At 34.2% G+C, this 12,776-nt stretch overlaps 1 protein-coding gene and 1 pseudogene across 1 annotated transcript in view; both read left to right on the plus strand.

The window, feature by feature from the left end:
- The first annotated feature begins 2,793 nt into the window (after positions 1-2,793).
- DSG1 (desmoglein 1) overlaps positions 2,794-12,776 on the plus strand; it is a 39,027-nt gene continuing 29,044 nt past the window's right edge. The window contains 1 exon segment of the mRNA XM_049770204.1: positions 2,794-2,844. Within this exon segment, the coding sequence (XP_049626161.1) occupies positions 2,797-2,844 (48 nt within the window). The 5' untranslated portion in view covers positions 2,794-2,796.
- On the plus strand, positions 9,590-9,686 carry LOC126004884 (uncharacterized; annotated as a pseudogene).

The raw sequence follows: 12,776 nt of genomic DNA on the forward strand, positions 1-12,776 counted from the left end.
GACTGAATAAATTTTAGATCAGAATAATACATCATTTTAGCAAAAGATAAGGTAATGCAGTATCCCAGCTGTGAACAATAAAGATACAAGGCTACAATATAAAATATGAGGTGGTTTATGAGAGGAAAGAAAAACTTTTCCCAAGATAATTTTTAATCCCTATGAAGAAATTCGTCAGCTTTCCCAGGAAATATTTAACATAATATTCACCCAAATTTTATAAATTATTAGGAATGAGAATTTTCGGCAAACATGTAGAAATACATATATAACAATATTCAGAAAAAAAGAGCAGCAAGAAATGAGGCTACATAGAAGAGACAAACTTGATACACAGTTATGATACAATTTTGTGTAAGGTTAGAAATTAGAGAACCTGATAATACCATTGAGAAAAACTTAACTATTAAAATAGGAAGTGTTTGGGTATCTTAACTCATTGTATTATGTGGAGATTCAGTAGGGAGTCAAGAAAAAAAGGCCAACTGAGAAAATTGGAGAACATAAAGGAAATTCTTTCAAAAGGTACTGGCTAGAAAATGACAGCTAGAATTGCCTCAGCTTAGGAGACAAAAGAGAATTAACTGAAAGGAGTTGAATTTATAAAGCTAAGTAGTTAAAATTTAGTATATGATAGGAGATATTTTTTAAAATTATGTGTATGTAAATATGATAACCAATAGCTTCTGTTGATTATTTAAATTTAAATCAAATCAAATAAAGTTAAAATTTCAATTATTTAGGCATACTAGTCATGTTTCAAATGTTTAATAGTTATATATGACTATTTGTCTGCTATATGGAAAATTATAGATAGAAAACATTTCCATTTGAAAGTTCTATTGAATAACACTGTAACTGTTATATTAAGGTAAGTACAAAGTAGGGCGATATTAGAGGAGGAGGGATGGTGATCCGTAAATCTTCCATTTGTACAGAATGGCATAAATGTCCATGGATAGTCAAAAGAGATGCTAATCTGAAACACTAGGTCCTGTCACACACCTTCTCCAGATCAGAGAAATTAAAACTGTTGAAGTAGGGTACTGAGTTAAGGGTGGAGTCAGGGCTGGGCTTGGAGAAGGATCATCTCAGGGATTAAAAATATGTAGACATCCTAAGCTACTATGCTCATAATTCACAGTAAAGAATATATTCACTTATCACTAGAAAGTTGGAGTAGTTTGTTGTTTTATTTTTAGTTGTTTGTTTTGTTTTTACTAATATAGACACCCAAAACAGCTTTAATCACTCATGGTCAGATAATCCTACTACTAATATATTGCTCAAACTAACTCATAGTTGACAGCCATATTCTATCTTATGATAATGATTTTCATATCATTCTGGTTTTTTCCACACCAACTAATTCATTATTTTAGTATTCTTATTCACTGTAAGTCATACAGGCAGACTGTCTCTCTTTCTATGCTCCATGATGAGTAATATGAAATTAAAACAACTCTTGGGTAACCAGTTGCAGAAATTACAGTATTCCGTAAAATTTCCAAATGTCCTTTATTTCTAGTACATTGTTAGCATCCATTTGTCATCATTTTATCAGAAAAATCTCTTATTCTAGACTGACATTTTGAACCCTATAGCTGTCCTCGTGCTCACAATATTTATACTGAACATTGCCAACTGAAGAAAGATATTCCAGGAACAAGTTCAAATGCTGCCTGTGAGAATCCCTGTTTATTTCATAAACTTCGTGGATTGTGTCCAGTTTCTCATTTGCATGTGTGGGCAGCCATTTCTTCAGTATATTCCCCATGTTCTAATTGGCTCACCAAACAGATTCTTGGCTCTGTGCTTGGGAATCGTCACTTACTTTTAACCCACCTCACCTGAAGAACCACTTTCTGTGAGTCCATAGGATTTCAGGCACTGATCCACATTTAAAACTTATCTATGTTATTTTAATTAGTAGTTCTGATTGTTTAATTTTAATCAGACTTAGTGATAGTCTAAATTTTGTTTTACTTTGTTTAAGGAAAGAAGCTTAAAGAGAAAAATGATGTGAAGAAAAGACATTCACTAAGAAAGAAAGAGAGTCTTATCTGGCTTTAGACTGACCACATGAAGGGATTTATTATACAGAAGACCCTCATCATAGTAAGTATCATAGTTTTGCTTATTGAAATAAATGCTTTTTAAAAATCCTCAGTCTCAATAATATATGTTCTACCTTTTTTTAAACAACTAATTAAACAACTTAAAATCTTAAATTCCACTGAAATGAAAGTTTATAACTTTGCAGTGTGACCTGAAGGTCTGTCTATGAGCCTAGGCTGGATAAGCCTCTAAATTATAAAAGCATTTAGAATACACTTTTTGTTTTAATAAATAAGGGGAAAGTAAGCAATTTGTAGTACAAGAATAAGGTAAGAAGACCCAATGAACTGTATGAGGCTCCATATTTCTGATCAGTTTTCCATGCCTGCCACTGTGAGCCATTTAAGCCCTTTACACTATGGGAGTAAATCTTTCATATCCAAGAGAAGGGATCCAGCTACTGGGAGAAGGGTGTGTCCCTAAGCTTTTACCTGGAGCAATAATGATCTTGTCAAGCATTTCAACGAGACCAGCCCAAGTTTTAGGGTGGGGATCTGGACTGGTTATACCTACCATCTTCTGTCCTTCTCCCACAGCAGGCAGAAACACCTCAAAGCCTGCATGTAAGAACATCTACTGAGAAATTATTTTAATCAGACACCTGTTGAGTGGGGCAAAGGAAACAGAAAGAGAACAAACAAACTTCCGAGGTTTTGGATGTAAAAGAACCTAGCAGCGATGGACTGGCAGTTCTTCAGAACAGCTGCAGTGCTGTTCATTTTTCTGGTACGTGAATTCTTTTTAAAATCCTTTATAAGTCATTCTCATTGTAAGCAAGTGAGAGCGTTTAAGAAAATGTTACTGGCTTTTCTTTTAACCTAAACCCATTAAAAAGTTTATGTTAATGACAAGGTGATTTTTATGAACTAGATTTTTACATAGTGTTTCTCTTTTTAATTGAAGACTTGAGATCATATAAATGCATCAGCATCAACTCATCCTATCACATCTCTGACACTCAAGTCATTGCTAAGTCATGCTGGGAATATATTGAATTGGGAAGGTCATGTCACTAATTGTATTTTTTCTACTCAAATTCTCACTGAATTTGAAAAGCAGGTGGGATTCTAAGTTACTGTCTCTCAAATGTGTCATAATTTTAACTTACCCATTTTCCCATTATTGGGAAAATACTACTAAATACACTAGAACTTATAAAATATAAGAGTGGAAACCATATAAATCATATCACTGTGTCACTGGCCTCACTATCTAACTAACTTCATTGGTTTCATATATGGTTACAATTCATTTAACTGATATTGAGAGTCCCGGACTGATTTTTATTTAAAACACATTTGATTTTTTAAGTTGTTGGCTTGGGAGATTTATAAATCAAATGTTGGCTTTGGAATTTATAGATAAAAGAATAGCTATAATTAAGGAATACATATAATTATTGTGATACTGGATCTTACTACTGGAAAGTCAATAATGACTGTGATGTAAAAGTTGTACATTTGATAGTGTGACAAAGGTAAGGAAATGCTTTGTTATTGTTCTCACACATAGGTTTCTCTTTTTTAGAGATAATCCTAAAAGCAACCAGTGTGTTGCATTGATTTCACTCAACAGAAAATTTTAAAGTCATAGTTTCACTCACAGTAAGGTTAATGTAATACAGTGGCAAGCACCAAGTAACTCGCCCTCCAACTTGGCAGGATGTAGAGTTGTGGTTCATGTTTGTTTTTACTTGCTTAGTTTTTGAACTTTATTGTTGGGTTTCTAATAATAACAATTATAAATTTTATTCTAAATCTGATAGCTTGATTTTAGTTGATTAAGAGAGGTCATAAACAATGGATTTATACAGAAATATCAATAAGCTGGTATTATTAGCTCAAAGTTGTGTTTCAAATTTAGCTTTATTTTTGGACTAATTTTTTATTAAACTTTTTATTTAAGCACCATGATTACAACCATGATTATAGTTGGGTTTCAGTCACAAATAGAACACCCCCCTTCACTAGTGCAACATTCCCATCCCCAACGCTCCCCTCCCTTTTTTGGACTTTTTAGTGGAACTTTTTAGAATCAACTGATAGAAACATTGGGATATGATAGGGACTAATAGGCTGTGTGTCACTGAAACATAGGTGTATTTGTATCATGAATTAGCCAAGTTATGTACCAATTTGATCCATGATAGCCTATCATAATTTTTATTCAATGTACTTCCTTTGGACATATATGAATTCTTTACTTTTATGAATATGTTTAATTAATTACATGTCATAAAATCCCTTTGAACAACTACTTTCTAATTAGTTATTCTTCAATAAAAAGTATTATTTTATCAAAATGATGTAGTCTTATTACTTTTCCTCTTTACAGAGTGTTGTCTATTCATGTACACTTTATTTTCCAAGTCTGTGTAATTTTTCCATTTATTTGTGGATTGTGAATGGCCTCATTTTAATTTGGAACATCAGATTTCTCATAGGCATCCCTAAGCTGATTTATCAATAAAATTATGATAAATTAAAATATTTCAAGTTAATTTTATCATAACTTTCTTTGACAAAAAGGTTTACTTCCTAAGTTTGGAAAAATCACAATCTAATTCTACATCTGATATTTTCAGATGATTTAGATAAGTGCCCTTTGAAGAAACATAAAATAACTTTTTTTTTTAATTACACTCTTGTCCTTAAAATTCACTATCACTGGAACCGGAGAGATAGCATGGAGGTAGGACATTTGCTTTGCATGCAGAAGGATGGTGATTCAAATCCCGGCATCCCATATGGTCCCATATGGTCCCCTCCCAGGAGAGATTTCTTAGTGTAGAACCAGGAGTAACCCCTGAGCACTGCCAGATGTGACCCAAAAAACAACCAAAAAAGTTCACTACCATTATAACAAATTATTACCTTTTATTAGTTTTCCTATTAATGTTTTATTTCATACACACATGTATGTATATATGTATGTATGTAAAATCTGCAGTCTTCTCAAAGTTAGTGCTAATTTATAGGAGAAAGCATATCTAGGCAATTTTGAAAAAAACTTTAAGACATTTAAACCTTGCTATCTTTAATGCAAATTCACTTGAGATACAAGCAGTCATCTATTTATGTTGTTCATATATTCAATATACCTAAAGGTTTCAGAACTTATTCCAATTAGTGAGTTAGATCAAGGAGAATAAAGCTGAGGAACCTGCTCTTACAGAGTTCAAGATTGCCACATGACTGTTTAGTCTTTAGTGTTTAGACGAGTCACCTGGATTGCATATATCTGTTAAAAAACTGCAAACCAAACAGATGTTTTTAACTCTGCATTTCTTTTAGTTTTGATTCAATATAACTGATGCTGGATAAGTTAAGGTTTAAGTGGTGTAAAATGTATTCTAGATTAGAGAAAAAATACTACTCTTTGATAAATAGAGTAAGTTGCTATGAGCAATTGTGAATGTAGAAAGGCAAAATGGAAAGTTAATTTTATTGTTAGTGATTTCTAAAAATTATTTGTGATTTTGTCAAATTTAATTAGTTCATAAATCAGTACGAACTTCAAATTATTTTCTCCTTTAAAGATCAATTGCTAGAGTTTAAGCCTAAATAATATACCTATTTTTATCGATTACCAAAGATATCATAACAGCCAAACTTTTCTTAGTCCTATGACCAATATTTCCTTTCAAAGAAATCTTCTAATCATTTGACAAACTTCTTCCACAATTTTAACTTAGCTGAATTTATTTAAGACATAAGCAGGATTTAAGACATAAGAGGATTTCTCAGCACTCAGACTAAAACACATGGAAAATAATATATGTGGCTATATGATTGTCAGTTATATAATTATCAATTAAAATAAATTATCATTTAAATTAATATCTTAAAATCCAATATATCTATTCACTGACACCTAAAGTTAAAGAAATAATGAACTAGTTCAGACAAAACCATGCAAACAAAGATTTATGCTTTATTTTGCTCATATCATGATATATTATAGAACTTTATATATCAGTAAAAAAATCTTAAAGAAAATAAAAGCAGTATTTTGTTTATCTGAGTCAGTAGAATTTGTAAAATAAATTTAAATATTATTTTCATTTGGACTGTGTTCTTAAGATCTTTATTATCTCACTACAACTTTAAGATTAACATCTTTCATTTTTCAAATTTTTCTAATTTAACATCTTTCAAATTTTTTTTATCTATTTTCATGTTGTTGGTTTTATTGGGGGTTGTTGTTGTTGTTGTCATTTTTGGTTTTGGGGCCACACCAGGTGACACTCAGGGGTTACTCCTGACTATGCGCTCAGAAATCAGTCCCTGCTTGGGGGACCATATGGGTCGCTGGGGATCAAACTGCTATCTGTCCTAGGTTAGCGCGAACAAGGCAAATGTCCTACCACTTGTGCCACTGCTCCGGCCCCTATTTTCATAGTATTTTTTATCTTTTTACATTTCATTTCTTCATCTTTCAAATTTAAGATTAAGATCTTTTATCTTGATAAACAAAATAATCATAATTTATAAACATAGAAAATAATCATCATTTAATTGGCTAGAATTGCCATAATGTAAAACTGTTTTACATGTCTGATTTAAGTAATAAAAAATTTTAAAAAAAACCTAAAGCAACAGAAAATGGTCTTAAACAATTAAAACTTGAGACCAGAGAGATAGCATGGGGGTAGTGCATTTGCCTCGCATAAATAAGGACAGTGGTTCAAATCTCGTATACCATATGGTCCCCTGAGCCTGCCAGGAGCGATTTCTGAGCAAAGAGCCAAGAGTAACCCCTGAACACCACTGGGTGTGACCCAAAAACCAAAAAAATATTAAAATTTATCCCTTAAAACATCCATTTGTTTGGGGCCGGAGTGGTGGCGCAAGTGGTAAGGCGTCTGGCTTGCCCACGCTAGCCTAGGATGGACAGCGGTTCATCCCCCTGGCATCCCATATGGTCTTCCAAGCCAGGAGTGATTTCTGAGTGCATAGCCACGAGTAATCCCTGAGTGTCACCAAGTGCGACCCCAAAACAAACAAAAATCTATTTGAGTATAAATTATTTTCAATATATGTGAGATATTTTTTTTCAGTTTTTGGTTTTTGGGCCACACTGAAGCTCAGGGATTACTCCTAGCTATGTACTTAGAAATTGCTCCTGGCTTGGGGGACCATATGGGACAATGGGGATCGAACCTAGGTTCATCCTGGGTCAGCCGCGTGCAAGGCAAATGCTCTACATGGCATTATCAATCTGGCTCCTACGTGAGATATCTATTAAGAAGATATTCATCTGGGACCAGAGCAATAGCACAGGAGATAGAGCCTTAGCCTTGCACACGGCCATCCTAGGTTCAATCCCATATGGTCCTCTGAGCCTGCCAGGAGTGTGTTCTGAGTGCAGAACCAGGAGTAACCTGAGTGCTGCTGGATGTGGCCCAAAAACCAAAATATAAGAAAAAAGAAAACATTCATCTATGTAACAAGTCTCATGAATCTTAAAAAAATCAGTACTCATCTCTATATTCAGAATCTTTAATTTATGATAATTTTTATTCAATCTACATTATTTATAGAATTTGGTCCATGAATAATGAATATCCATCCCTATATTTTTATAGGATAGACTGTCCTATAAATAAAACATACTTGACCTTGCAGCTAGAATTATTATGTTCTATCAGTAAAGGAGCACCCTTACAGAATGTAAGGAAATGTTAGGCTAGATATACAAATTTTTAATCATTTTAGGAATCTCAACATAGTTTAAATGTCATAGAATGATTGCTAATGCTTGTTCTCAATTGGTCTATGAAAATACAGTGTGGTTTTTTACAATTATCAGATGAAAAACCACATCATCACAAATTAATGAGTCATTATTATTCACAAAACCACTTGACTGTAAGTTATTTGAAAGTAGGTTTTGTCAGCCAAGATACCCTTCAACAGCTGAATGGCTAAAGAAACTGTGGTACATATACACAATGGAATATTATGCAGCTGTCAGGAGAGATGAAGTCATGAAATTTTCCTATACATGGATGTACATGGAATCTATTATGCTGAGTGAAATAAGTCAAAGAGAGAGAGAGAAAAATGCAGAATGGTCTCACTCATCTATGGGTTTTAAGAAAAATGGAAGACATTCTTGCAATAATAACTTTCAAACACAAAAGAGAAAAAAGCTGGAAGTTACAGCTCACCTCATGAAGCTCACCACAAACAGGGATGATTTTAGTTAGAGAAATAACTACGTTTTGAACTACCCTAATAATGAGAATGTATGAGGGAAATAGAAAGCCTGTCTAGAGTACAGGCGGGGGTTGGGTGGGGAGGAGGGAGATTTGGGACATTGGTGATGGGTGGTGTTATCTACATGAATGAAACCCAAACACAATCATGTATGTAATAAAGTTGTTTAAATAAAAAAAATTTAAAAAAAGAAAAAAACTGATATTTCAGATAGACATTAGAATATATGGACAGAAAATCTTTGACAAAGTAGACTGACATTCTAGTGGTTTTAGTTATTGTGTTAGAGTATGATATTCCCTAAGCTTCCTAATATTATGAAGAATATTATAAATCATCATACCTAAATAAAAATTGGTGAAAAACAGTAAAATTATAAAAAAAGAAAGTGTCTGATTAACTTTTGTAAGTTCACCGTGCCTTGCTCAGCTGGTGTCAGATTGTACAATATAGAGGCATCAGATGGGAATTTTTGAATAAATTGTATTTCTCTTTTCAGATACTCCAAATATCATTCAATGACACATTTGGAAATAGCCATGTAAAATTTCCCTGCATTTATGTATTTTAAGGGTTTAAGGTCACACATCATGGTAAAAAGCTGCCATTCCTGAATCTGTGCTCTGGAATAGGACCAACTGTGACAGGAATGAAAGACAAGTAGTTTAACCCTTGTTCTATCTCTTCAGTTTCTCCCAACATTCTTTTATGGCATAGTGCAATATTTAATTTACATTTTCTCTAAGGCTTATCTTAATATTTTTAGATTAAAATGGCCTTAGTTCTAATTTAGTTCAACCATAGATTCTTGTGATGAACATTTGATATGAATTTGTCAACTAAGTAAATAAATCAGTGAAGAAATAATAGAATTTCCACTACCGAAAGTTCAAATGTAGGAAAACAAAACACATGGGCCTTGTTCAAGTAATATAAGGGGGAAGGAGATTGAAAAATATGCAGATTATTCTATTTTAACTTTTTTTTAAAGTTTATCTTAAAGGGGGCCAGAGAGATAGCATGGAGGTAAGGTGTTTGCCTGGCATGCAGAAGGTCGGTGGTTCGAATCCCGGCGTCCCATATGGTCCCCCCGAGCCAGTCAGGAGCGATTTCTGAGCATTGAACCAGAAGTAGCACCTGAGCGCTGCTGGGTGTGACCCAAAAACAAAACAAAACAAAAAATATCTTTGAGATATTTGTAGCAGTTGAAGTAGAATAAATATATATTTTACATTAGAATGAATACATAGGTGCTTGCTTCAGCAGCACATGTACTAAAATTGGAACGATACAGAGAAGATTAGCATGGCCCCTAAAAAAATGAATACATAGGTATCTAATACTTAGATAAAACTACCATGTTACTGTGAAATACCAACTCAATATGATTAAAATAAAGATTTTTTTAAATATTTCTTGTCATCATCAAGACTATTTGTGTTCATTGAAGAGAAATGTAGACTCAATATAAGTCAAAATAGCAAATTCAAGACGAAATTAAAATAGTAATATAATTAGAGAACTATTAAAGTCAGCATAAAATTTTGGATCCTGTGTCTTTAAAAATATGTAAAAAGAGGAACCAGAGCGATAGCACAGAGGTGGGGCATTTTTCTTGCAAGAGGCTGCCTAGGACAGACCTGGGTTCTATCCCCAGTATCCCATATGGTTCCCCAAGCCAGGAGCGATTTCTGAGCGCATAGCCTGAAGTAATCCCAAAAACAAAAAAAAAAAAAAAAGAAAGAAAGAAAGAAAGAAAGAAATTATTTTCTAAACTAGAGATGAAATGAGGACTTAAAGATAACTAAGTACTCAAGTACTCATGTTCTTAATTCACTCAAAGTGCTCATGTGCTTTAAGTGAAATAACTGTCCTCTTAGCATCTTCAAATGTGAAAAGTGTTAGTATCATATACAGATGAGTAAACTGAGATATATAGTGACTGGTCACTTAAAATAATCCCTGTTTTAATGGGGAAAACTGATCTATACAACCTGATTACTCTTGTTTTCATTTCTCAGTGACTCTCCATCAGAGATTCCAGTACACATTCCCTACTTAGTTCCTTCAAATCCCCTCCATACTCAGTGGACTGCAATGAAAGTATTGCGGATATAGTGCTTACTTTGCATATGATCAATTCAGGTTTGATCACCTGCACCCCAGATGATACCGTAAGTTTTACTATGTGTGACTCCTGAGCACAGAGCCAGGAATAAGCCCTGAATACTACAGGGTGTTCCTTTTTCAAAATAAAATAATTCCTCTAATACCCAAGCAATTTAATTTCCTTCTTTCCTCTACCTATTTTCAAAGTTTTTGGGGTGTGTGTGGAGAGAGTTCACACCTAATGATGCTCAGAACTCATTCCTGGCTCTGTCCTCAGTAATCATTCCTGGCATTACATGAAGAACCATGTGGAAAGCCAAGGATTAAAATCAGGTCAGCCACGTTCAAGGCAAGGGCCTGCCCACTCTACTACCTCTCTGGCCTTTCAAAGTCTTCTTTATCTACCTATTCATGACCTCAACATTACAACATTCCATCAAGAATAAACTTTCTGAAGTTCTCTTTTAAATCAAAGTCTTCTACTTTGTATAGAGAAGAGAAAAATGTAGCAGGAAAGAAGTCAAAGGGGAAAGTAAGAGATTAGTATGAGAAGTAACAGGGGATCAGGGTTCAAATGTTTTGGCAGTCTGCAATGTAGGAGAGTGATATGTGTGTGTGTGTGTGTGTGTGTGTGTGTATATATATATATATATATATATATATATATATATATATATATATATATATAAAACCAGAGAAACATAGAAACATGAGGTTCAAACTGCAACAACCAAACTTAAAAATAAACCTGTCAAGGTGGCAGGTTGCAGGGCTAAAGGGAACTTGAGAAAATTATTGAAGGGGAATTGTCACTGGTGGTAGCATTGGTGCTAGAGCATAACAGGTTGAAAATTCAACTATTAATAACTGTTCTTTAATAAAAAATTTATTTATTTATAAATTCTCCTACTTTCTTCTACCTCTGCTTTCAAGTACCCACATGTTCATATCACATGGTATTCCTTATATGCTAAGTATAATTATCTATTATAAATAAACTCTGTAACCAATGTACTTGAAAAAAATACAATTTGGGGGGGGGGGCACACCTGGCAATGCTCAGGTGTATTCCTGACTCTGCATTCAGAAATTGCTGAATTCAGGCAGTGCTCAAGAACCAATATGTGTTACCATGGATCAAACATGGGCGGGGTAAGACACATACCTACTATATTATTTTAGGCCCCCAAAATGCAGTTTTTAATGGGGAAATTCTCCACGAAATGTTCAGGGAACCTCAGGTGTCTCTCACAGTGATTCTCAGCCAACTATGTATGACTGTTTGGTGTGAGGTCCCAAGGACTCATGGTGCTCAGGTTCTGTGTTGCCATGTTCTAGCAGGCCATTTTGGCAAAACTTAGTGGTCTCCAGGGACACACTCAATAGAGTGGGGAGGGGGGAATGAGTAGTAATAAAATTGAACTGGATTAGGCGCATGACCCCTGTAACATTCCTAGCCAGAAAAAAAGTCCCATTCTTTATGTTCCCTTTGTTTTCATCTTATTCGTCAATCTCTTTCTGTAAAAAAAAAAAAAGGTTTATTCCATCCAAATTAAAACTCTTCTGAGATCACAGAAAACTTCAGGAACCATTTAGCTCATAATATTTAATGTCAAGGCCAGAGCAATAGTACTGCAGGTAGGGTCTTTCCCTTGCATGCAGCCTACCTTGGTTGGATTCCCAGTAACCCATATGATCCCCCAAGCACACCAAGAGTGATTCCTGAGTGCAACGCTATAAGTAAGCTGTGAGCAGCACCAAATGTGGCCCAAAAAACAAGCAAACAAAAATTATTTACTGTCATCTAACACTAGTTCATTTCTCCTTTTTATTAACACCATGATATTGTATCTTCTATTTCTTTGCCTTCGTTTTTATCTCTTTTTTGTTTCCTGTCATTGTTTTTAGGCATATAAATTAAGGAATTTCTTTGATTTAATTCTGTCATGAGGTGTTCATTAGTAGAGTTGATCCTAGTAATTCTCCAACACCACAGGGTCTGAGCAGCAATGTCTCCTTGGGACCTGGAACTAAATTATGAGCCAGGTTGGCCAAGTATTGCTAGGAGTGCCACCCCATTTCCCCCTGAGTACCACTTGGGAATAAATACTTCACTGGAGAAAAGTATCATCTCATGATATTCTTGAATATTTCTTTCAAAGAGATTAATGCTGACACCTTATTTTTTTCTCAAGCCCTGTTATTTTTAACTGAACAGAATTCCTCACTTGATCTTTCATTGTCCACTTCTCCAATTAAGCTCCTTCTCCTCGTTGCCTGATTTAATGCCAAAGACTCAACTGTACATGGTCTATACTTGCCGCCTCT

Source organism: Suncus etruscus, chromosome 3 (genome assembly GCF_024139225.1).
Source record: "Suncus etruscus isolate mSunEtr1 chromosome 3, mSunEtr1.pri.cur, whole genome shotgun sequence".
In the NCBI taxonomy this organism is placed as follows: domain Eukaryota; kingdom Metazoa; phylum Chordata; class Mammalia; order Eulipotyphla; family Soricidae; genus Suncus; species Suncus etruscus.